The 26,940-nt window shown below is 44.5% G+C and overlaps 1 protein-coding gene across 1 annotated transcript in view; it reads right to left on the bottom strand.

Annotated features, from left to right (window-relative positions):
* cyp26b1 (cytochrome P450, family 26, subfamily b, polypeptide 1) overlaps positions 1-25,969 on the bottom strand; it is a 35,238-nt gene extending 9,269 nt beyond the window's left edge. The window contains exons 1-2 of the mRNA XM_069672505.1: positions 24,965-25,969; positions 7,637-7,861 (exon numbers count right to left, since the gene is read on the bottom strand). Of these exons, the coding sequence (XP_069528606.1) occupies positions 7,637-7,861; positions 24,965-25,168 (429 nt within the window). The 5' untranslated portion in view covers positions 25,169-25,969. The remainder of the gene's footprint in view (positions 1-7,636; positions 7,862-24,964) is intronic.
* Positions 25,970-26,940: the final 971 nt, after the last annotated feature.

Here is a 26,940-nt window from a genome sequence, read left to right as displayed (position 1 = left end):
GAACCATCTAGCAGGGCTTTGAGGCTGAACCTCTCATGTAAAAGACCCTTTTCTTTTTCTATTTCTGCTCACGGAGGTTTGTTTCTGCATGCTATCCACAACACTGCGGCTGCATCGCTTCCTGATTTCTCAAACTACGGGGCGGGCGGAGGGTCATAATAATAGAACGCGCATGCGTTAAAATAAATAGTGGCGTGAAAGGGAATGTACTTTGACAGCCTTACTTTTTACGAGCTGCTTCTTTGTTTCCTTACTTGCCCAAACTAATAATTGCATCTTGTTTGTGGTCTCGGTTTATTTTATCGCTGTGGGTTCTTTTTACGACTTTTCACAACCGTGCGGATAAACTAAACTGAGCTTAAAACAATGTAGACTTTACTTTTAGTAACTTTGACGGGATGTTGCAAACTGGCACGCTTTGTCTCCTTGATAACGCTCTTTTAAAGACACGTACGTCCAGAATAAACCTTTGGAAAAACTGTGCAAGTAGAACTGAACTGGTTTAGCCACAAAATGGCTTTATTGTGTATGAAGAATATATTTTTCCACACGTTAAGACACTGAAGAAACATGGTTATGAAGACTGTTCCTGCTTTTTTCCATTGAGACATAATAGAGTCTGAGAGGGAAGAAAGGAGCTTCTAGTGGGCTTTGAGCCCAGGCCAGTGAGGGTACATGTGGTTCCTGAGGTTGATGTTTCAGCCTCTAAACCATCAGTTGGGCACCCATACTCTTATTTTGTCCTCTACCTCATTTTTCCTCTCATTTTCTTTCTCCTCTTTTGCCCTCTTCCCTCTCTCTACCATCGCTCCTCCAAACCCTGCTTCCCTCCCTCCTTCGCTCTCAGAATGAATGAACAATAGTCCACTGAGCTCAGCCCTGTGTGCACGAGAGTGTGCATGTGTGAGTTACGTGTATGCACTGTATGGCTTTATATATATACAGTATATAATGCTGTGTGTGTTAGGGAGTGGTTAGTGCAGATCACAGAGCTCCAAGACGTTAGCAGCGCTACATTTCCTCTGCTGCCGCACCCTGGGGCCGCTGGTCACAGATCAGTTTACATGACCTGCTTTCCAACCCTGACCACAGTGGATTACACACACTATCTGACCTCAGAACAGTCTGAGGAGAAACACAAGGCTGCCATGGCTGCTGCTTTTGTTTGTGAGGCAGCCTGGTTAGTTAGCTTTGAGAGAGGACGTTCATGTCAAAGTTCAATTGATCGGTCACTGTTCATTTATCCATTGTTCCAGGTCATTATCAGATCCCCGAGCATGTGGGGGGGAAGCTAGAGCGAGGGGAAATTGCCCAATGCCACTAGCTAATCGATTGCAGAGGGCCGAAATGGGCTGCCAAATATACTACGATCCAGTGGATGCTTTGGGGCCCGAGCATGTGTGGGAAACCCTGGTAGAGTTTGGTGCCAGTGGATGCTCGGCCATCTCCAAAGCACACCCACGGGGTCGGCGCCTATGCACGTAATACGTCTATGAGGTACTTTAAAGTCGTTGGGGTTGGGACATTGTATGAGTAAATGCAAGGGGTCCTTGACGAGTCTGTCTGGTCTCCAAACAACATGAAGACACGCAAGAAGTGAGTTGGAAAAAGACAAGAGGCCATGAAAGATGCGACGCCATGCAAAGAAAGTCCTCTGATCCAAAAATGGATGTTTGCAAGACGCTATTGATCCATGGTGTTAAACGTTTGGTGACAACTTCACAACCTATGTCAGTTCACAGATGTCAGCCATCTGTGGCATTGATAAGAGGTAGTCAGACGCGACCACAACCTCATTGTCAGCAAGGGGGTGCTCTGGATGCCCCGATGGGTCAAACAAACACAGGACTTTCACCAAGGAGACCAGGGTTTGTGCCGGTGTGAAACCTAAAGTCAACGTTGAGTTGTACGTAACTCCACTCCATCTGCTCCTTGAGGATCATATTTCAATTGATACCATGATCTTTAGAAGTTTTTAACCTAAACCGTACCAGGACTTTAATGCCAACCACCTGCTGGCCTACTAATGCAGGCGCCGTCTGAAGCTCTTTAGCGGTAGCGGTAACAGCTTCGGATTTAATATCTTTGTATCCATGACTCAGCTATTTATCTCTAAGCTAGCAGCTAGCCAGCTGTTAGCTTCTTAGTTTGATAAAGACTCACCATGGGACGAGAAAAACGAATCATCTTTCAGAATCGTCATGAAGATCTTCAGCAAGATCTAAAAGTGAATTGGCAGATTTTTCGTTAAGCCAAAGATGGTTGTGTAACGTTAACCGACTTAAGCCGCCTGCGCTGGATTATACATAATTGGTCGATTTAGGTGAGTAGTTTGCCACTTCTACACACACAGACACACACACACACACACACACACGTACAGAAATAGAGTTGGAGCAGCAGTTGAGCTACTGTGGGACCGGTGAGTCAGTCCGACTGAAAGGTAACTACAGGTCAGACTAACACACACACTCACAGCATCTCACTACACAGCACGGCTGCCAATCAAACACAGTTTTTTATGCAGTGTCACTCTGGGACGTTCCACTCAGGACGTGTGTGTGTGTGTGTGTGTGTTGTTGTTTCATTCAACAGTCATTCTTCTGCACCACAAAAACGTGACTGTCTTCTGTAGCCTGCAGCGCAAAGACACAGGCTTAAAGACACACACACACTGACGCACACACTGCCAGACTCTTGCAAACACACTTACATAGTCACACACACACAGACACGGTCGTCCTAATAACGTCCATATGTCTTAAATTATGTGAAAGTGCTGCGAGCTGCTGGTTCCACAGACATGTAAAGACTCCTTTATTCTTCTCTCTGCCCTCCTCTCTCTCTCTCTCTCTCTCTTTACTCCCACCTCTTCCCGTCTCTCCCGGCCCCTTCATCCATCCTCTCCTTAAAACACTGTTTTATTCCTTTCTCTCTTCGCTCTTAGTCAAACAAGCAGTCCGCGCGTCTTTCCCCCGCTTCTATCAACGCCGTGAATCAGAGGAGGGTTGCCTTTGGCGAGCTTTAGTTGTAGAAGCTCAGAGCGGCCAGGTGAAGTCAAAACGAGTCACTCAGGAGGCTAAGATTCAGCTTGTACGCGATCTCAACACAAGCGTTCACAAGTATTTCTGGAAGATGACCTTTTATATCCAAATGCGGATGCTCGGCAGCTTAAAGAACACGAATTTCTTTAGGTTTTTAAGGAATTTTCCAGGATTGGGAAGTCGAAATTTACCACATTTATTGTTTCTTAACTTGAATATTTCCATTTTGCCTTATTTATTATTAAATTTCTCTGCTCTGTGTTACAGTGATTTATCAGAGTTTATATAAATGCCATACTTTACACTTTACAATACTTTTGCTTTGTAGTGTAATACTATTTTAATGTAGATTTCCTCCACCACTGCCGTATTGTATCATTGCATTACTGTAACACTTTATTATTAGTAGTATTTTCTCCTCTTTTAAACCCTCAACATTCATGTATCTGTCCATTAAATGTGACCTCAGAGAGTGATCAAACTGAGTGAAGCACAGAGGGGGCAGACAGAGCTGGCTTCAGTTCAGCTGGAATTGGCGGTGCCCTCTACTGGTGATGAGCGGAAGCACAGGAAACAGCCGTGAGAGCTGCATACTGATTTCACCTCGCTGGCTTCAGCTTTGACTTGCTGTGGTGCATTCAAGGCCCCTTTTTTTCTCTGATTATCACTGAGAAAGAAGCTAAATCAGACTGTAAACTGAGGCAGAGGTCCACATGTCTCCCTTGTCTCTGTTCTCCCTGCCTGTGTTTCTCCATCTCCTAAATTTAGGCACGGAGGGATGGTTCCAAAATACAAAAAAAACAGACGAGAAGGAAAATGTGGAACCTTAAAAAGAGTCGGAATGAGGGAATTTAAATAGTGGAGGAGCAAAAAAGACTGAATGTGAGGTGAAAATAAAGAGCTGGCTGCCACTGTCAACACAGTGTGTGTGAGTGTGCCTTAAAACGCCTCACTTTGATTCACCCTGTGTTATTTCAGTTCAGAGGGACATTTTTTCCACTGCAGGTCGGGCCGTCTCAGTGTGTTTACTAAAGCACACAAACTGTTTATATCACTGAGAAAGGTGAAGAGCGGGTCGGGCAGCTGAGGGACAGAAAGGTCAGATGGACTATCTTCATTGTTGTTTTGCACACTTAAAACTAAAGAATATAACTAAAATCTATTTAACCGTATGGCTCATCGTGGTCAGCTGAATTGGTTGTCATCACCAAGTGTTGCTGTCTCTTCCAGCTCGGTCATTATGTCATCGTTTCAGTAGCAGAACCCAAACCTCAGTGTTTTTACGTGGCGTTCTGTCCATGTAGTCCATCCATCCATCCATCCATTATGTATACCGCTTATCCAGTTTAGGTCGCAGGAGGCTGGAGCCTATCCCAGCTGTCACTGGGCGAAAGGCAGGGTAACACCTGGACGGATCACCAGTCAATCACAGGGCAGGACAACCTTTCACACTCACACTCACACTCATGTCTACGGCCGATTTAGAGTCACCAATGAACCTAACGAGCATGTCTTAGGACTGTGGAAGGAAGCCGGAGTACCCGGAGGGAACCCACGCATGCACGGGGAGAACATACAAACTCCACACAGAAAGGCCCGCTACGTCTGAACCCAGGATTAGTTCCGGAATGCGCCGGAGATGGATCCTATGGAGTCGAGGGGTTACCAAAATGATCTACCTTTTCTACGAACACAAAGACAATCCTGGCACCACAATTATGAAGATCTAACAGACAACAGGGGCCTTAAGCCCAAGTGGTCCAAACGTGCTGACTAATGGTTATTCCTCCTTTGTCCTCCTCTAGTTTCGTCCATTTTCATATCAAGACGGTCTGGATTTTGTGTAAGATTTTAGGACTTGTCCCCCATTTTCCACGAGCCAAACATGACCAAATTTGTGTGCTTGTGATTTGGAACAACCGGTCATCTCTTTTTAATCCATACTACCTAATACTGATAGGCAAGTGCAACGCTACAGACCTCCGTTCTCAGGATCTGTCTTTGCAAAAATTGGGAAAAACCAAATCAGAATCAAGACTGAAAGAACGGAATCTAGTCAACATACAAATGAAATCGATGTCAGAAAAGGTGCCGTAATGGGGACCCATTTAACTCCCAGTCTGACCTTGCAAGAAGGTGCTGTCTGCGCTGCCTCTGGCCATTGACACCACGGTGATCTGAATATAGAAATCTGTCTTTAGAAGTGGAAGTATCCGAGAGGAGACTTCTGTCGCGACATTTCCATGAAAGTTTCAGGAGCCACACTGGTTCCGCACTCAGAACCGACTCCGGCCTGTCCCTGAGCCCATGGGAAAAGCCTTGATCTGGTACCAGGAGTGATAAAACTCAATCTGTCTGCAGCAGAGGTTCACGTGTTTGATGTTGTTTTCAGACAAGCATGATGTGGCCTCGTTTGGCCCTGACCGTCCCGTAGTGGAAAACCAGCCCGCCGTGGCTCTTTGAGGGAGTTAGTTTCCTAGCTTAACACGGGGTTATATGGAAACTGGCTGGCTCTGTTGATCCACCAAAGGCTAATGTGCTGTGTGAAGATTGTTTTTCCGTACGAAAACCACAAGGAGGGCCTGCACACACACACACACACAGTGAGCAGCAGTTCTGGTCCAGTGGGTCAGACAGTGAGCCAGTCGCTCATTCTTTCTCTCAGTTGATGTTGTTCTGCTTCTGTCTGTTGACTTTGTTTTATTACCCAGAAAACAGGAGGGAGCGCTGCCAACACACACACACACACACACACACACACACACACACACACTGCCCAGCTGACCTCTCTGCCCTGCTTGTCATTCTCTCCTCCCTCCGTCCCTGTCCCTGTTTCTCGACCCCTCCTGTCCTTAAGCAAGACTATATGGAGATACATGTGGTGATAAACACAGTCGTTATTTACGTGGTGATCTCAGTCAAGTGGGTTTTTTTGATGCAACGCTGGGTCCTGCAGAGAATGTTGCATCATGGGTCGCGGCAAATGGCCCTTGAGTCCGGCTCTGCTCGAGGATATATAAAAGAAATGATTGATTGTTTGCAGCCTCAGTGTTGCCAAGCTAGCGAGTTTATTCCTCTTTAGCGCCCGGATCCCACAGGATCTGCGTCCACCGCAGTTCTTGTCCGTCACAAGGCGCACGCCGTAGCCCCCAGGAGGCGTTTCGACCGATTGATTGACTCCTGGCCTCGAGCCACCGGCTATGATGTCATGGTGATATGGTGATAGGATATCAAAACGGATGTCTGTACACGTTTTATTTTGAAATAACCAGATGCTCTATGCTGTTTTCGTGTCTGACTTCCTGTTTGGAACGATCTGCTCGGTTCAGCTTGGCGCGTGCTTGAAGCGGCCTCCGTCAAAAATAGACTCGGCGCGTACTTTTAGCGGAGCAGAGCGGAGAGACGCTTATGGGACACATCTGAGACGGAACGCGGCGCGTGCTGTAGAAACACGAGAATTGACTAGAGTGGGTGCGATCAACTCCAGAGGTCCTGGCGGAGACGGATCCTGTGTAATTTAGTCTTCAAACCTCTTTCAATTTGCATCCGCAGGAAGGTCAAAGGTCACGGACCAATTGGCAGCAGGTAGGAGATTGCCAGTCTTGCTCAAAGGCGCTTCAGCAGGTTAGAGGCCGAGCAGCACCAAGGCTTACCCTACAGCTATAAGCAGCAGTTGCTGGACTCCGTCTACTTGGGCTGAGAGCGGGGGAATGTTCAGGTGTGTGTGTGTGCACATATGCTTTCCTGTAATGTTATGTGTGTGTGTGTGTGTGTGTGTGTGTGTTGGGCCCCCACAGAAAGCCCCTCTTTGTGCTTGTGTCGGAGGCTGCCTTCCTAATCAGGGGTCATTACATGAGGTTAGTGCGGGGGTCTCCAGGGAGAGGAGAGGGGATCAGAGCCCAGATTAGACCCAACCGACCCCTCACTGTCCCCGGGCACCGTGCAGGCAACGAAACCCAACCCCGCCTTCCCCCCAAAAAATCTGCCTGCTTCCTCTCCTCCTCCACGGACGATCCAACGAGAGAAAACTAGATTTATAGGAAAACACAGCAGACTCTGCTCCCTGTGTGTTTATCTGTGACTGTGTGTGTGTGAGAGAGAGGGAAGGTATGTGCCCGGGGATAACGGGATAATAGGAGGGAGAGCTAAGTGGCTGATTACCTGAAATGGTCCTACTGGCACTGAAAAGATAGAGAAAGGGAAGACAGACAGAAGGTGAAAAAAGGAAAATGGAGAGATGTTTTAGTCAGAATTAAATAAAGAAAACATGAGGAGAGAAAACAGGTAATGAGGGCACACAGGTAGTGAGTGGACGATGGAGCGATGGAGGGGTGGTTCTCACGCTTCAGTAGCCAGAATGCTGCTGATAAGACGGATAGCTTTACACTGATACTCTCTTTCTGTTTGTGTGTCCTCCCTTCCTCATTGTGCACCAAATGACTCCAAACTAAACTACAGCTGCCGTCCTCTGCAAAGGAGCAACATACTGACTTTTCAGAGCCACTTTCCCCCCGTCCTGACTCCCGTTACATGTCCCAAACGCAAACATGTGTCTCTTTGTATTCATGTATTCGAGTGTTGTGAGTCCTGACCTTCCTCCTCTTGCGGTGGATGTCTCCGATGCTGTTGGCCAGCGAGTTTGGTCCCAGCAGCGTGGCAGTGCTCTGCGGCCAGTCCACCGTCACCAGCGTGTGCTCGCCCATCAGGACCTTACGCACATTCTCGGCGCCCGTCACCCGGATCAGAGGCCGGCCGAGGAGGTGGGTCTTGAAGACGTTGCCGTACTTCTGCCTCCGCGACGCGTGGAAGCCCGAACCCTGGACAGAGAGAAGGAATAAAGATCAATGAAAGAGCTCTTCGGATTTGATTGACAAATACATATCCTGCAAGGGTTATTAATCAACCTGGTGGCTCAAAGGTTGCTTCAACAGTGGGAGCTGGTTTCTTTCAGCCCGTCAAACATCAAATATTGACTTACATTAGAGTGCTTTTTCTGTCCTACATAGAGTTACACCTCATAAAGATTTATATATCCATAAGAAGGAAGGGGCGCCTGAACAAGTCTGAAGACACCTGAGCAAAAAGAAGTTAGACTACATTATTTGGAGGAGATTCCCAATCACCCCACACTTTATTAGAAGCTCCTCCTGTCCCATCGGTAAATGGAGATCCCCTCATCTCCTATGTCCAATTTCCTACAATGTTTTTGATCTCTACTTTTTTTTTTTACTTGGTTTGACTGTGCCGTAAGAAAACCAGATTTGGACTTGCTTTTGGACACATTTTTAGGTTATATTTTACATCACCTGCTGGTTTATGTTGTAAAACTCCTGAAGGAAGCACTGTAAACTTACTACCAACATCCCGAACACCATCGTTAACAAGACTTGCTCGACAATCTGCCACAGATGCTGATGGTCTTTTGCAAACCACAAATTATCTGCAATGATTTTAACGACAGATTTTTTTTATTGATTGAAAACAGTCTTTTCGGATTGGACCGCCGCTCCAGCTTTGATCTTCACCTCTAAAAGCTCAGAGTATTTCTTTTTCTCTCTGTGGTTTGGAGCCCAAACAGACCATTTCTTTTGAGTCCCCACACGCTAAAAGTTTCTGATGGATCCATCGTCTCCGCTCCCAGAGCAAAAGTAAACACGGAGGCTGCAGATGTTTCAGTGCAGACAGTATACACCAGGTTAATCCAATGAAGACTGATTTGGGAAGCCTTTGGGATGTGATGTGAGTTCTGCTTTGACCTCCATCAATGAAAAGACGAGGTCAGAGGTTCTCAAAACACTTTCAGCTCAGGCCTCAAGTACAGAAAAAGTCATTACGATGAAAGAGTGCAGAAAGATGTTGATGTGGTTCCTTGAGGTTCAAAACTTTTGATGCGTAGCTTCTACTTACAGATTTACTGGATGCGAATATTGATAAAAAATATAGATTTGAGCGTCCAGGAGCTGTAGTTTGGTGGCTGCCAACATTTTTTGGGTTTTGACTCTTACAAACAAAACAACATCGACTTAGGATCACTTGTTGTAGGTTTGTCATGGCTACAAAGAGTGGTTGCATCCACCCGCCGAGGAGGTGATGTTGCCAGCGGGATTGCGAAAAAACTGCTGTGACAATTCACATGGAACGTGGTCTAAAGGTGTCTCATGGCCCGAGGAAGGACCCCAGGAATTTGGGACCAGATCTGCCACATAAATAAGCTATGATGAAGGATCAGACTAATGTATCCCGACATAGTGGTTTTGCATATCATAGACGACTGAACTGTTGGCCTTGGTGGAGTTTTGCACTCTCCAGGTGCCCTTCTAGTTTTTTCTCATTTGATTGTTTTATTTAAAAACTTAATGAGGCCTGAAGAAGTTAAATTATACATTTTCCTTAATTTATGATCACTCAGCATTACTAAGCCGCCATGTTGGGAAAAACTGAACATTTTCAGGACCTGAGATTTTTCAAATTAGACCAGCGATCCACCACACTTTCATTTCATGGCAGCTACACTTCTAAACACTCCTGCCTGCTAGGAAGTCATGTGTTTAATGTTTCCAGTTTGAAATAAACAGAAATAAACAGAAGAAAAAGAACCAAATGGGTAATTTGCGTGAGCAGTGAAAGTTCATGGATCATTCCTTTGGCAGACAGACAGAAACTGATGGAGAGGAAGTGTGGCACAGAGACTCCAGAGGATACAGTGAATATCTTTGCGCCCTTTTTCATGCTGGGACCCAACAGTAGAAGCCAAACAGCCCATTTCAGGCCCCTACCCCACAGTTTGAGCCGCCTGGCTGTCAGTAAACCCCCAGAGGACCGGAGCTGGAGTCAGTTAGCGAGCTGACCTGGGTTCAGCTTTGACGCTGACCTCTAAACGGTCCGGGTCACGGCAGAGCGAGAGGGAGCCGACCCCAGAACTGTAAATGGGCTGTTTGAGTGAAAAGAATATATATCAGCCCGAGGGCAGCTTACTGTGTTACACACACACACGGACACACACACTGCAGACAAACACATCATTCACACACACTCTGAGACACACATACAGTAAAAACACACATTCATGCACACGGACGCTAAATTCATAAAAGTCACAAAAAAACGTGCAAAGCAAACAAACACGCAGAGGCCTGACTGCAAATCGCCGTGACAACACTAACTGGTTTGACCCCAGTTTACTCCTGGGGAAAGAGATATGTACGACTGTGAGGCGCGCACACACACACAGGCACTCACGTACATATACACACCAAGGAAGCAGCACTACGAGGTGCTGTAAACGTTTGGTGCCACATCTTTGTACAACAGATATAATGAACAGATTTTAATTAAGATGTGTTTGTGTGAGTGCTGAGAGACGGAGAGCGTCTGAGTGTATTAACATGAGTTTATGTGTGTGTGTTCAGCGACTAATTTTAGCAGGTAGTTCACTTCCTGTTTGGGACACACCTCTCACAGCGGAGGTGTATTTCTTTACAGCGTTTCACCGGCTGAAGCGATAACAAGTGATTCTGGTTTGTGGTGTCCTTTGTAGGTCAGATTCCTGCACTGAAGTCCTGACACTTTTAATACAATCAAATTAAAAGCTCCTGACGCCGCCTTATACTAAAATAGTCAAAGAATGACATAAACCAAAGCCTTTCTGGACGCTGATCTGGAGCTGGATGTATCTGCATCTTTAAACCACGTCTAATAAACAAATTAAATCACATTAATTCTGAGGTAACATGCATTTAAATATATCCTGTTCTGTATTGGTATCAATTTTTTCCCAAACACATATTCAATGTTTCTGAATTTAAGAATTTCTTCCAGTTTTGTTCTTCAACTACGCGTCACGTTTGTCGTGCAGCCTTGTAACAAACATTTGCCTTTTTGTAAACCATGACCTATCCTGACTCTAACCATTCTTTATGGATCATATTCATGATGTTTCCCCGACCTTTACGGGACAGTGTGGGTTAGTTTTAATCAGTTTTATGATGATAGTCAGTGTATCACTGTAAGACCAGTCGGAGGCCGTCAGCACGGCTCCGTTTTGGAGAAGCCTGACGGAGAACCGACACAGAAGCTAAGCAGTATATTTCCCAGAATGATGGCGGCAGAAAAATTTATTTTAACCAAGAAAAAAACAACATTATCAGGTCAAGTTTGCGCAATTTTTATAATATTTTCAAAGCTTTATCTAACCATCACACAGCCCTCTCCTTTGGGCACCTATTTCTGAACCATAACCCTGAATACCTGCCATGCACAAGTGTCGTAAAGACTTTTAAAAACGTTGCAGTTTGCTGTGTTTGCTATAAATCGTCACAAATTACCAAATTTTTCTTGTTGCGCATTGAATCATTTCTTGCAGCTTTTTAAAAAATCCGACACACGTACTTTCCGACTACGCAGAAAGCAAAGTTAGGAGAACGCTTTAAAGTTTTTGAAGATGCAGCGTAAAAACATCACAAAGACACTAAATCTGCAATCTCGCCTACTTTTCCTCTCCGGCTCATCTCGTCCTCCCCTCCTCGCGACGCACCTCACATCCCAACGTCTCTCTGTGTGAACTCGGCCCAAATTGAGCACAGATGCTCCGGCCTCTCCGCGGCTCTGTTGGCTGTTTCATGTTGCTTTGAAAACTCTGATTGCCAGACTGCTTTTATAGATGAAAAATGTTGCTAATTAGCATTCGGCCCAACACGCCCCACCTCTGTTTGTCAGGGCGCTTAAGTTCCTGCAGATGTTAAGACCTTTTCATGAGGTGTTGACAGTAATTTATCCACGCGGGGCAATTTGGGGATTAGTTTTTGAGTTTATCTTTAAATATGTATCTTTTTCCTGCCGCTGCATTGCATTGTGGTCCGCGTCCTGCTCCTGTGGTCGTGGAAAGCCGCCTATCTTCTTCCTGTCGAATATTGCTGCAAAATGTCGACTTGAAAGCAACCGCTCTTTGATTTGGGAGTTTTTAGGAGTTTGTAAATTCAAGATATGTAAAGTTTAACATTATATAGCGTCGACTTTAATCAAAGCAACTTGAAAAAACGACACGTTAAAGTGAATTTTTAAAGAGATATCCTCCCTTCCTTCACCTCTGCAGTTTTCTGTCTCTCTCTCCGTCGATCCGTCTGGGTACAAACTGTTGACCTGAACTGTTTTCACAGCTCCTGTACACTTCCTCTTTTTTTGCTGTGGCACGCACACACACACACACTCACACAAACATTAACGCACACTCCAGGTCGCCGGCTGGCCTCTGGAGCCCTCGGGGTGTGTGTGCGTGTAAGAGTGGGGTTGTTTTCCAAGTTACAGTTTGCTGCCACATGGATGTAGAGTGGTTTAGTATGTCTGCCTGGCAGGCCTGCTCGCACACACACACACACACACACGCACACACTCGCACACACAGTCCAAGTCGAAGGGAGTTCCTCAGGCAGCCAGACAAGGCTCCCTTTCACACTCCAAGATACAGCATCAGATTGGGCCGATTGTGTACTTTTTGTGGCGTGTGAGTGTGTGTGAGCTACGTGCATTATGTGTGTATCTCTTCTTACTTTCGCTCTTTCCATTTCTCCATATTTTCTTTTCACACTCTCACATTCTGGCGGGATTTCATCCGTCTTATTCCCCACAAGAAAACGGAAAAAAAAATGTGCACAGAGCGAAAACGTTAAATAATCTGTGTGTGTGTGTGTGTGTGTGCGCCAGGGGTGTGGTCTGGATGACATTTAACGTAAAAGGTGAGAAGTGTACACCCCCCTCCCTCCCCCCCAAATCTGGCAAAACACACACACACACACACACACACACACTGAGAGGCAAGCATGGAAAGTTGTGATGTAATGACGCCACACTTCTCATGCAGGAGAACACGTACAGAATCGCACACTGGATCACACACACACACACACACAGAGTCGTAGACGTCGCCGCCGAGCAGCAGGCGTCACAGCGTCACACTGATTGAACATAATCTGAACATTTTCCCTCCAAACGTCAGCGAGGCGACGGAGTCCTCGCTGTAAACACTCGCTCAGAAAAAAAAAAAAAAGAAACCCAGAAACCAAAATTGCTCCCACAACATCACGGCTGATTTTACCGCCGAGGTTGCAGGCAGCAAACTGTGATGTGAGCCGAAAACCATAAAGAGGTTTCTCTTAATGATGGCGGGCGTAAAGTGTTCAGCTTTTCCTGTGGATGTGTTTCCTAGCAACAAAGAGAGATGTGTGCATGTGGACAGTATGTATGCTCTTTATTTTGAGAAAGTCGCAGCTGCTGTGGTTCACAAAGTTTTTCAGACAGATTTTTTACCAGATTTGTGAACAGAATATTAACTTCGACTTATGATCATTTATTTATTTGAATTTTAGATACATCTTAGATACGGAAGTTGGGACTTTTTCTACGCTAAAAATGATCAGAGTCTTTAAGATGTTTCGCCAAAGTAAAGTTACATTAATTTATGATATTTTAGTTCTACATCTTCACTCTTAAATGTCATTAATGACTCAAAAACCTGCTCCATAAATGTCTTTCCTGCAGGCGACATCAAGGCTCCATGATGCAATTACGCCACAGAATCTATTACCTTAAATCTCAGTACATTTATACTATAGCATTAAAGTTCGGGATATATTTATAAGAGGAAACCTTCTTCTTTGTCGCGCATCTCCTTACCGTCTACAACGGCCCGGTTTTGCCGCCATTTTCTCCCCAGAAACTCCACGCTCACTTTAGGACAAATAAAAGCGTCGCCTGCCTGTTGAGAGGCGGCTTCAGACTGCACCCTGAAGCGTCTTTAGATAAAAATGTAGTGCACAAGTCTGCAGGTTAAGGTTTATTTAAGGTCATTATAACGGTAAATCAAGGTCGTGCACACATCAATGAGGGACTATCTTTAAAGTAAGGCGCTTTAAACTTTGTGTGTCTGTAGTCTGGAGAGAGCTGTTCGTGTACCCAGCGATGTGCACGCTTCCACAGAGTCCCTTTTATAGTTTTTGAACCGAGATTTATCAGATATTTTACAAGAACCTCAATAAAGGGAGGAGGAGGGGGAGCGCGGGGGAGGGGGCTTCTGCTTCCTGACACGCCATCCAAACACATTCGCTCCAAATTTCAGACAAACGCCTCAAAGATCAGAGAAAATCGTATAAAATCTCCCTCTCTCTCTTCTCCTCTCTCTCTGCACTTACACACACTCCTCTCTCTCTCTCACACACACACACTGTCCGAGCAGAGCTAGCTAGCGCGCCGGCCGTGCTAAAAATACCCCCGTCTGTTCTGTTGGGGTTGGCCTGGGGGCGAACCTGGGCCCTGGGCTTATAAATGTCCTCTTTGTAGCGCAGTGGAAATGTCCAACAAATGACTCTTTTATTAGGGCAAGACAAAAAAACACAGCTAATTATGTTTACTCAGATCAACGCCGCGGCTCCGCCGGCACTCACACACACGCCGGCGAGATGGGGGGGATAGCAAGAGTATGTGAGTGTGTGTGTGTGTGTGTGTGTGGAGGGGGACAGAAAGAGTACGTTCTAAGCAGAGTAGATGTATGACAGAAATATCAGGGTGACGTGTAGTGGGGGAAGCTTCTCTAGAGAGGAGGGAGAGACAGTAGCAGGAGATGAATGACAGCGCTTCTAAGTGCAACAATGATAAAGAGTCATTTACCGGCTCTGCATGGAGAGAGAAAATAGAGCCTGAAGTTTGACACAGAAGAAGATAGAGTTGTTAACAATGTGAGGATGTGTATTTTTTATTTTGATGGCTGATGTTTGGGGCCATGCTGTCGTGTTCTCGCTGACCTGATGACCTGATGTACGATGCTGTAAATGTAATTTCTTGTTCAGTGGATGTATTCTACGTACTGTATGTTTTAAATGCATGATGCATGTGTAAGAAAATGCGATATTCTGGAGGCTAACAGTTAATCTGTGGGTCAATGTTTCTGAAAACAACCTTTAAATTATTTTAATATTTAAATTACACTTTTTTCTTCTCCAACCTTTTATTTTTTTTTTTTACTTGAATGACTTTTTTTAAATTTTTTTTTACTATGTTTTAGTTTTAAATTGTCATCTGCTCCTGCCTGAATTTGTATAAATGTGTGAATTTATAAGTGAACTCGAGTCATTCATTTCTTATCATCTATACCGCATGGGTCAGTTACGTGTCTTGATCATTTGGTTTATAACAAAGTAATATTTTTGCTGCGCTTCATTTTTTACTTAAAGCAAAAACATGGGGCCCCGGTTCAGCTCAGTGTGTAGAGCAGGCGCCCCGTATACAGAGGGCTACAGTCCTCGACGCAGCGGCTGCAGGTTCGACTCCTGCCGTTGGCCCTTTGCTGCATATCACTCTCTCCTCCCTATATTTCCTGTCTATCATCAGCTGTCCTATAAAATAAAATAAATAGAAAATAAATTAAAGGAAAAGGATGCAGAGGTCTGACTTGTAATTTCCTCTCGATGCAGGAGCTGAAGGTACGTGGACGGCCGCCGTCTGCCGACGCGTTTGTCCGTTTGTTGAAGCGCAACCCAACGCATCAGTCGATCTATTCTAACGCAGTATGATAGCAGCAAAGGAGCAGGTGAGTCAAATTTAATTAAGCACATTTCAGGGGGAAAAAGAGTCTTTTAAAAGGATGAACTGACTTGTTATCTACAGTAAAAATTCAAACAAGCCACCATTTTTCCCACACTGCTTGACTAACAGGCGATTTTTTTTTTAGAAGTGTCTCACAAAGTTTCATTTTTATATCTAAAACTACAATAAATGTAAGAAAGGAAAAGTGAAAAAGCAGCAGCGGCAAGAAGTACAAGAGAGAGAGGAAACGAGGTCAAAGGCTGTGAGGGAATTCCTTCTTTCTTTTCAGCTGTCAATCATTCAGCCGGTGCCAGAGATACCAAGGAACCAGTGTGTGAGTTTTTGTACGTGTGTGTGTGTATGTGTGTGTGTGTGTTGGTGCGTTTGAATGGGGCGATAGGTCCTCGACTTGACAATGAACCCCGTCCCTTTGCGGTCACGCCACCACATCAGAGAGACAGAGAGGGAAGACGAAAGAGATGGAGTAAGAAAGTGGGATGGGAGAAAGGAAAGAAGGAAAGGAAGAGGAAGGAAAGAGAAGAAGAGGAGGAGGAGGAGGGGTAAGAATAGAACGGAGAGAACGGGGGTAAAGGGGAATGAGGAAGAGAAAGTGTGAAAGGGGTAAGCGCCAAAAACGGAGCAAGAGAAAGCAAGCAGAGAGCGTGGCAGAGGAGGCGGAGAGATGGGGAAGGCTGCTCACTTTAAAAAGACGGATTAACGAAAATGAGCTTCGGATGGTTCAGCCAAAAAACAAGCAGAATAGAGGGAGAGGGAGACAGAAAGAGGGAGCAGGAGAGAGAGAGGGAGAGAGAGGGTTGGCCCCTGACCCGGGGACATTATAGGAAGGGAGATTATGGTTGTTCAAAACTCTCTAAGCACTCACCCCGGGACCCCAGCTAATACCCTGACGCACACACATACACACACACAAACCTCAACAAGAATACAGGATACAGACAGCGTACAACTCAAAAAATAGTCAGTTATGCTCTAAATTTTTCTTATCGTTAACAAATCCCTTAAAAAACGACAATAAATTAATCTAATAAAAAGTGTATTCTGTCAGTATATTCTATAAACTGTCGGCTAAATGTGTGATCAATGGAGAGTTAAAACAGCCTATAAGTTAAACGTCATAGATAAATGGTTGAAAAAGTGAGCTAAAAGTACTGGAAGAGTTTGAAATACTTAGCTAAAGTAGGATACAGGATGAACAGTTGAAATAGTTAGCTAAAAGCACTAGATACATGGATAAAACGTTAGCTAAAAGTAGTAGTTGTTGTTAAAAAAGTAGCAGTGGCTGAAATTGTTAGCTAAAAGTAATGTTGCTGTTGTAATAGTTAGCTTAAGTCATGGATAAATAGAACAGTTAGCTTAAAGTAATGAACAACGGTTGAAATTGTTCGCTAAAAGTACTAGATAAATGGTGGAAAATGTTAGCTAAAAGCTATGTTGTCATTGTAATAGTAAGCTTGAGTAATGGCTAAATCAAACTGTCAGCTAAAAGTAATGGAAAAGCTGTGAAAATTGTTAGCCAAAGTGCTAGATAAATAGTTGAAACAGTTAGCTAAAAGTTATGTTGCCATTGTAATAATTAGCTTAAGTAATGGATAGGCTAAATAAAATAGTTAGCTTACAGTAATGCACAAACTGTTGAAATAGTTAGCTAAAAGTAATAGGAAAGGCTTTGAAAATTGTTAGCCCAAGTACTAGCTAAACGGTTGAAACAGTTAGCTTAAAGTACTACATAAAGGGTTGAAAGTGTTTGCTTAAAAAAATAGGCTAGATAAAAGATTTTGAAAACGTTAGGGATAAAGAGATAAGTGGTTAAAATTGTTCGCTAAAAGTTAAGTTGCCGTTAATAGTTAGCTTTAGTGTTGAATAAATAAAATAGTTAGCTAAAAGTCATGGAAAAGCCATAAAAATTGTTAGCCGAAGTACTGGATACCACTAGCAACCACTAGCACATTCTTTTGGTCTTTTCATGGGATTATTTGAATATTTAAATAATGATAATAATTCCAGCTATAGTTTGCAACTTAGGCCTACAAATTTCATAACAGGTAAAGGGGTTTATTTCCTTTTCTCACACACACAAACACACTCACACACCCTCACACTCATTGAGAAAAAGAGCTTAACATTGTGCTCTGAACTCGGCCAAGGACAAGAGTGTTGTTAGGAAGGAGCGGTGTGTTCTTGGGGTGAAAGAAGGGGCTGCCAGCACCTCCTGCTAATCAGAACAATAAGAGGAGGAGGAGGAGGAGAAAGGCTGGGATGGAAGGATGGATGAAGAAGGGTGAAAGAGGAGTGGGAGAAAGATAAAAGCTAGATGGGGAGTGACGCTATAACCGAAATAAAAAGTAATTTTGTTTTGGTTGTCGCTGGATGCTTTAGCAATAAAGCTAAAGTCCAAGCGGCAAAATTGTCTTTGTGGAGAAAAGCGGTGCAAGAAAAGGAGGACATTTTAAAAAGAAAGGAGAAAGAACAACATATGAAAGAGAAAAATGTATTGCTAGAAGAAGAAGGAATGAAAATGAGGAATGATAAAAGGATAACACGAAACGCAATGGACTTAAAAGCTACAAACATCTACCTTTACAAAGAAAACTAACAAGAAAACACTAGCACTTGATTCTTCATAACTAAATTCAACGGAAATATTCAAACAAAGGACAAAAAGAAAGAGCGATGAGCCAAAAAGATGGAGAGAAACCTTAAAAAACAAAGGTTCAAAGGGTGGGAGAAGAAGAGTCCTGGGAGGACCAGGGGTCCTGCCTTGAATGTTAACTCTGTTACACCACACCGTGCACACATGCACACACATATAAAGGGCTTCTCAATTAACTATGTATCTCTCGCCCAACAAACACACACTTGCACAAACACACTTGGCAGTTTTTTCAGTTCTCATAGAAAGAAAGAAGGACTTAAGGTATTGTTATAAGATGTGTCAGAGCTCAAACACTTCTCTGCAGGGCTAGCTTGTGTTTGCTAGTAGTGTGAATGCTACATCTAATTACTTTGTGCCTATATACTCATAGTATTTCCATATAACGTTTGTGAATGTGCCTCAGGACTGTGTAACCGCAGCTATGCAGCACTCAACGAGCTGGACCGCAGTAATGGAACCTTCTATAGATGAAGTCCTCACAATCCCGCTCTGTCTGAGGGTTCAAACACAAAGGTCCCACATGTGCTGTAAACCAGAACAGGATCTGAGGTGATCAGAGCAGGTTTCAGGAGTCCGAATCTTTCACTGCAAGTTTCCGTCACTTTTTGGATTAGTTTGAAGCAGTCACATTTAGGTTGAACATTTCATTTCTCAGGCTTGTTGACAACGGAAATCAGAGCAGGAAGGAAAATCTAATTTAAACGTGTTGGCAGATATTTTCACATTTTATTTAAAAAATAAAGTCAATTTTACGCAAATTTTACAGGACGATAAAATTATGTTTGTAAACTCTTGTTGCCCAATCATTCCCTTATAACACTGAACAACACGTTTTTCCTATATGGTGAGAATTAAGCAACTGCTAAAACCCATAAGTGCGCATGTTTGCAGCGCCAACGAACCTGTTGTTAACTATACATTACAACCTTTTTTTTGGTTTTGTTTTTTTTTACAACGCAACAGGACAGAAAGCTGCCTTTAAATGCATGTTGTGCTATTGTGTTTTTGATATGGATATCTGAATACACAAAATGGCTAAAGTCCTAAGAACACTGTTGCTACGTGACTTAGCACAAACATGTAAACGCTGAATTCGCACCATTTTAAAACTGTAAATATTCAACAGAAAAATGTGTCCCAAAAAAAGTTCCAAAAGTCAGTTTCAGGTGTCGCTTTCATAGCGCGGCTCCGTAGATGAATGTTCCAATGTTCCAATGTCCCATGAAGGCACCATGAATGTGTTACAGGAGACAGAGAGAAATTAAAGAGCAATTTACACTTAGAGTCCTTTGTACTTCCTGTTAGACAGTCAGGGAATAGTGCTACCATAAAGAGCCGGAGACAGCAGAACAGGTGTTGCAGAAGAAGAGGAGGAAGACGAAGGGAAAGAGAGAGAGAGAGCTGTCATCACTGTGTGAGATGAGAGACAGTTTGGTCTGCAGGACTGTTATTACTCTGCCCACCGTCATTTACACTTCATCACTGCAAACAGAGACAAGAAGACAGGCTGGCACACAAGGACAACGCATTAGTGTGTGTGTGTGTGTGTGTGTGTGTGTGTGTATCCTGTGTGTGCGCGCTAATGCCTCAGTTTACCCAAACTGCTGGAAGAAAGAAACTTATGAAAGAGAAAACAGTCACACCTTCTGCTTCGATATCTAGTTTATCTGTGTATTTATGTGTGTGTGTGCTCATTCACAAACTTAAATCACACACGCACAAACTCATGGTACAGTCTGAGTCTCAGCGCCATGTGTTCATTTCCTCCGGTCTGACCCAGATTCAGTCCAGCCTGTCTGCACCACATGTGTGTGTATTTGCATCTGTGTGTGTACTGTAAGTGTGTATTTGTGTGTGTGTGTGTGAGGTATCAGGACCAGATCAGGAGAATCCGCATTCGGAATAGCAGATTGGTTTCCGTTGTTGACGGGGAACAGCATCAGTCTGTGTCGTTATTGATTCGTGTTTTGAAAAAGCTTGCTTTAGCGCCCCCGCGAGGCAGCTAACGGAATATTTTTAACATTAGACAACTTTAGAAGAACTTAAAGTAAAAATCTTGAAGATTTTTATTTAAGTAAATGTCTGTTAAGTCTCTATCTGTCGCTGAATGAGGTAACACAATGGTGATTGAGCCTATGGCCCACGGATGAAAGCCTTTGCATTTGCCGTATATAGTATTATTATGGACTGGATGTCTTTTAGTGATATTCATGGAGTAAATCACAAGCGGCGCCCAGTTAGTGACGCGTTTTCCATCAGCCAGCAGTGGTTGGTCAGCAAGAAAGGGTAGGCGGAGCTAAGCGGCTGCTTTTCCGGTCTCTGCAAGTGTTGCGAGTAAACAGTAATCTACTATGGCTGAACAAACAAAGAAAAGATGGATGACTACAGATACAACTTCAAAAATAAGTGAAAATCCAATTTAAAAAGAAAAGCTCAAATGAAGCAAACAGTCTAAAAAGGAAAGTGACCGTCAGCGAGAAAAATCAAGAGTTACAACCGGAGCCAACCGTGGACGTCTGGATAAATTGGGATGTGTCCTTCTGCAGTTACAATTTATCGCCATTAGTGGCGCCCAAGAGAACCAAACAGAAATCTTAGAGACTGTCAGATTAATTACCAAGAAATCTTTAAACAAAATATAAATTATCGTTTTCAGTTTTACACCTAAACCTTAAATAAATTCAAAAACCACATCCGGGAGCTTTGAACTTTGGAGACCCCTAGTGGCAGCAACTGGTAACTACTTCCATTGTGTCCAGGACAAAAGAACAATGTTACATTAAGCTGTCATGTTGCTGCTGGAAACTACTGTTGTGACTGAGTCTGACCTTTGATTTTAAAATTAACTCGGCCGAGAAGTGTTAGTGTGAAAATCCGACTAAATTGAATTTCGTGCAAACAATTTAAATTTTGCGCTGAAGGAATAACACCTTATTTTAAAAAATAAATTTAAAAAATGGCAACATTTGTGGACTAAAGTCATTCTTAAATAATTAAAAGTATCTGTAACCTTAAATTTACACAAAAAATATATAAACTACTAAAGAATGGAGCAAAACTCAAACAAATGTGCACGATTATTCACTATAATGTCATAAATACAGGAAATCAATGTAATTCTTAAAAAAATTGTGCATTCACTTTCAATATTTTCACACAAATTGTGAAAACGTCTTGTTTCTACATAAATAACTGTACAGATGTAGATGTTACACTTTACTGTAGGAGTTTAAATGTACACACACTGTCGTTTGTTAACGTCTATATAAGTGTGTATTCACCCCTCTGTGTGTGCAGCTTAATAAAATATGTCTGCATTACTTCTGTGTGTTTATGCCGTTGTATACATGATTGTGCCCCATGTAGGTAGTGTTTCACTGCACGTGTGTGTGTCCCTGCTCAGTAGTGAGGCTCCTGCTTGGCACCGGCCCTTCACAAAGCTCAGGCTCCTAATGAGAGCAGACAGGTCTTTGGCAGAGTGAGCGTAAAACTGTTCCTAACTGCGGATCGCTTTAAAATGGACCCGTCACTAAATCTGCTGCTGCTGCTGCTGCTGCTGCTGCTGCTGCGCGTGTGTCGAGTTAAAACATACTGTATGTGTACGTATTAAAGTTTAAATAAGAAGAGTGCAGAAAGAAAAAAAGACGTTAAGGGGAAAGAGGAGAGAGAAACAGAACAAAAGAGAACGTGAGTGAGGAAAAGTAACATAATCCACAGAAATCACAAACAGTACTGTGATGTATTCCTGCTAAACTGCCTCTTACTCTCACGGTAAAACACACAACTTGCAACACAAGAGTCGCCTGATTTTGGATGGCTTCCAAAGGTAGAGCAAAGGTTTTACCTGTTATTAAAGCAGGTAAAAGTAATGATTGAATAAATGAGTCTTGACCTCCAGTAAAAACAGAAGAAGAACAAAGTTTGCGACTAGCTTGTGATCGTAGGGAAGCATTTAGCCGCTAAACAAACAAATATTCCCCTTAGGAGGTGGTGGAGACCAAAAACAGAGATAAAAAAAGAGTACATATTGGACACAAACACGACCGCACGTGTTTCGCTGAGTCACTTATTGCAGATTTAAAGACTAAATGCAAGAAAATACTTGACACACAGTCGCACACTGCTGAGCATAAAGTCCTTTTATGGTTGGTCCAAAGCCACAGTTGTGACCCATTTGTGAGACAGCGAAGCAACAACAGTCCCTTTTTTCCACGTTTAACCGACTAAGTTACAAGATGAAGCTTGATTTGATTGGACGTGAAGTCGGGTGCTTTCTAAGAAAACCCTCTGCTGTGCTGCCTCGACGAACATGAGGAGAGAGGACACCATTCGCACGACTTAAAACAAGGCAGTAGAACCTGCAGGAAAGCATGCTGACCTTCACAAAGAGTTAAAAACAATGTGGGCAAAAACTTGCAGATTTGGTGGTTACATTTCAAAGCTCTGTGAAAGTGTCAAAGAGCCTCTTATCTCTAAATATTCTGCCTCTTCCTTTGCTCTTTCACTCTTAATCAAAACCATTTTGGTGCAAAATCTCAACATCTGCCTTCAGAAGTCTTTTCCCTCGGCTCTCGCAGGCAGACGACTCGTCTCTGAGCTCGTCTGACACGTCGTCTCCACGACCAATCAGGCGGCAGACTAGTAGCTGAGACATGAAACAGCATCTGGGAACGAGGGTCCCATCAGATCTGCAGCTCCGTCTCGCTTTCCCACAGAGCAGACGAGGCTGCAGCCAAGCGTCTTTATCTCGCTCTTAGCTAAGTTAATTTATGAGGCGTTTCATTGACTACATTAACTTATTAACTGTATCAAGATAAGGCCGAGACTTCATGCAGTAGCCAAACTCTGCTCTTTCTGCAGCTTCTGCTCTGCTTGTGGTGACATTTGGTCCTCATAAGTATAGACACACTCAGCCTTTTATTCCTCTTTCTGACTGACATGCCCCCCCCTTCCTTCCCCTCTCCATAAACTTGGCCGTGGTCCTCGCTTGCATTCCGGGAACGCGTCTCGCTCGGTGTCAGATGTTAACGGAGAGGAGCACCGCGAGTTCAAGCCCCGCACACGGCCAACGTGCCTCCGCTCGTTCGCTTTTTTTTTCTCCTCCTTTTGCTTCCCTCTTTACGCTTTTCCTCCTTTTCTCCCCCCTTCATCTCTTTCTCTCCCTTTTTTTTATTTGTTCCCATTTACCCCCCCAACCCTTTCTGTCCTGGGAGCCATCAGATCGCGCTGACATCGGCTGCTTAGCGGGACTCTTGTGCTGTCTGGTGAGCTCAACATTTCTTTCTTTGTGTCTAAAAATAAAAGTTAAGCACATATTCAGACATATTCCATGAGTACAAAGGATTGTGGGAGTTTTTCTCATTGATCAGGCGCAAATATGCTAAATAGATGATCAGTTCAGCACGTTTTGGAGCAAACGGGAAGAGAGGAGTGAAGCATCTCACCAATAAGTGATCGAATTCCCTCAATGCAGCCTTACAAGCTGTCAGTCAGGCTGCCAGAGGAGGAAGCTGAGTGATTTCTGAAACATGCAGCATGCTGGGAACTTTTTTCAGAGAGGAGAGGGGGAGAAGAAGAAGAAGAAGAGGGAGCCAGAGGTGTGCACTTTACCCTCATTTCACCCTGTCACACGTTTACCTTCATTCTGTCTCTACGTAAACTCCCAAAGCGTCAAATACGGACGCGTCGTCACTGATGACTTTGGATGAGTTCGCGTTGAAACTTCGCCACATAACGAACACATTCTTCACATCGTCGCACATCAAACATCAACATTTAATTTCAAGGAAGTGGCGAGACTTTATACCTAACGTCAGCACAGAGACAGCCGCCGTCACTAAGTGCCACCGTATCAGATATGACCGATAAACTATCAGTCTGACTGCAGCTCGACCCCTCGCGCGCCGCGTCTGGCTGACCCGACACGCTCCCGTCTGAGACAATAAAACGAAAACTGATCTGATCGCCTGATGGAGCCACAGAGGAGCGGGAGACAGATTGTGGGGCTTTAAACTAATCAAAAGTGAAGTGAAAGTTGTGATGCGTGCGCGCGCGCGCGCGGAGTCGCTCTGTGTGCATCACAGGCGCGTAGGAAGATAAAGCAGCTTCAATTTACCTTTAAGACACATTATCACAAGAAAATAGACAGTTACCGGGCTGAGAGTATACAATAATAGGGACATTTAGCGCTAAGCATCATGGGATGTTGAGCCAAATGATGGTAACGATGGAAACTTTGCTTTAAAAGACTCAAATAACGTTTCACAAACTGATCACTTGTTTGATAGAGGAACAAAAGTCGAGCAAAAGTAACAACATCAGGGCAAAGCTGCAAAAAAAAGTGCAATATATGCCGCGAAAAGGCTCCCTTATAGTCAAAATCACGATTATCTCACTGTCCCACCGCAGGAGAACTCTGAAACACTTTGCAAATAGCGGAGTGAGATCCGTTAAATCAGCGCGAGCTCCGTAAACTCAGTGAAAAAGTGTAAAAGTGATGAATGAACTCAGGCGGTAAAATGCCAAAATAAGAGTCTGGAAAGTGTTCAAGAAGCATAAATGAAATAGATAAGAGTGATTTCATCATACTTGGATAAAGTCCCGTCTGTCCTCGCGCAGACACCGGGACCCACGCTCCAACAATCCCCCCTCCCCGCCCTGAGGGCGCGCTTACCTGCAGGAGCCAGTGGCAGGTCTCGCCGATGAAGGGGAAGCCCATGGATCCTTTGGGCATGGGCAGCTTGCAGTTTTTATCCCGCGTGGCCGTCCACCGGAGCTGCCACAGCTGCTGGGAGACGGCGAGCAGCAGAGCCATGGACACCAGGCAGGCGGCCAGAGTGGCCAGAGCCGAGACGAGGTCGAAACTGTCGAACAGCATGATGATGGAGAGCCCGGCGTCCCTCTGGAAGACTTTCAAAAAGATGCTGAAGTTTCTCTAAACTCACAAAAACAGGCAGGTGAGGATCCCCGGGAAGATTCAAAAGTTGGGTTTCCAACTTTTTTTGCGTAAAAGCGCAGCGCTCCTTTACGCACTCCAAAGCCCCCTGGAAGCGACAAGAGGCTGCAGAATGAATGAACTCTGTGGAGCGGAGTTTTCTCTGCTCAGTTAGAGCTGATCTCTGTCTTGAAATAGTCACAAAGTGGCGTTTCTGTGCGTCAAAAGTGCAAAATAGTGTCGGTTGAGCGAAGGAGATGCTACAGGTGAGCTGCGCTCCCCGTATCTTCAGTTTCACACCTCAGCTTGTAAAGTGGAAAAATAAAAGCTTTAAAACTCGCCTGGTTTTAATGATTTAAGCCTTTGGGACAATAATCACACGAGACTGATGTCTGAAATCTCATTTTGGTCTCGTTTGTGGGTCAGTGACTTCAAATCAAAAGAAAAGATTTGAAACATTCAAGGCAGGCAAAAATCTCAAGGTAACTCGTTAGTGTCAGGAGCGGGGGCAGCGTGGGACACGTGGAAAAAGTGAAGCCGAGCCCTGGAACTAACAAGGGCTTTACTTTTTAAAACTTCTCGAGGGATGGAAAGACTTGGTTTGGGGGGAAAAAATGAACGAAATCTCTTCCAGGAATCGCGTCTCTGTCAACTCCAAAATGTTCTTTTTTATTAAAAAAAAGAAAAAATCTCTTTGCAAGAAAAGTTTTAATCTCTCTCTGAGGCAAACACGAGGAGGATGAAGTAAAGTGGAGACTCTTTAGATCCGTGAGCGTGCAGGAGTGAAAAGGTGCGCTGGAGATGCTCAGGAGCCACCGTCCTCTTTCTGCTTCTCTTACTTTCTGTCGTCCACTCTCTTCTCTGTGTACCTTTCTGTTTCTGAGCGCTCCTCTCTCTCTCTCTCTCTCTCTCTCTCTCTCTTTCTCTCTCTCTCTCTGGCTGCATATACAAGTCACCCTCAGTGTGTGTATGTGCGCGTGTGTGTGTGTGTGTGGATGCGTGCGTAAAGAGTGTGTGTGCGTCAAGCCAGAGGCACCAATGAGTGTTTATATAGTGCGGAGGCAACTGGAAGGCGAATAGGCGGCCAAGGGCTCCCGTCGCCCCCCTCCCACCCCACCCCATCCCACCTCACCCCAGCGTCGGCAAGAGGGGGAGAGAGAGTCCCCTTCCCTCCCCTTCCTCCCTCCATCCCTCCCCTCTGCTCCACCTCTTTCAGCTCCTGGAGGACCCCCTCCTCCCCTCCCCTCCCTCCTCTTCCTCCTCTCTCCTCTCAGAAGGAGGGGTTGGTGTAAAGTGAGCGGCAAGCGGCGCAAGAGGAGAGGAGGCTTGGAGCGTGCTGGAGCTGGCTGAGCGCCAGTGAGTGAGAAACACAGAGAGGGAGAGAGAGAGAGAGGGAAGCGGGACTTGCAGTTACTTTTATGGCTCCTGTCTCCGTGCAGGACGTGCGCACTCTTGCTTGAACTAATCACCTGCAGACTAACACAGCGCTGCGCACACATCAGGATTAATGTAACCTAATTTGGAATGGCGAGTAGAAACATGAGACTCTAAAATCAATAACATGTTCCATCGAAAAAAGAAAGTCACTGCTGCAAAATCATCCGGGTTCACTCCAAAGTTCCCAGGGATCCAGGACGCGCTTTTACGCACAGAGTGCGCTGCGTCTAGTTCACTATCCAAGGGTTTTCACACGTCCGTGTCCCCGGTGCATCATG

This window comes from Semicossyphus pulcher, unplaced genomic scaffold (assembly GCF_022749685.1).
Source record: "Semicossyphus pulcher isolate SPU_LCO1_2020_fin unplaced genomic scaffold, fSemPul1.0.p SCAF_21, whole genome shotgun sequence".
Classification (NCBI taxonomy): Eukaryota; Metazoa; Chordata; class Actinopteri; order Labriformes; family Labridae; genus Semicossyphus; species Semicossyphus pulcher.
Note: the sequence above shows the minus strand (reverse complement) of the source record. Positions and strands in the feature narration are given on the sequence as shown.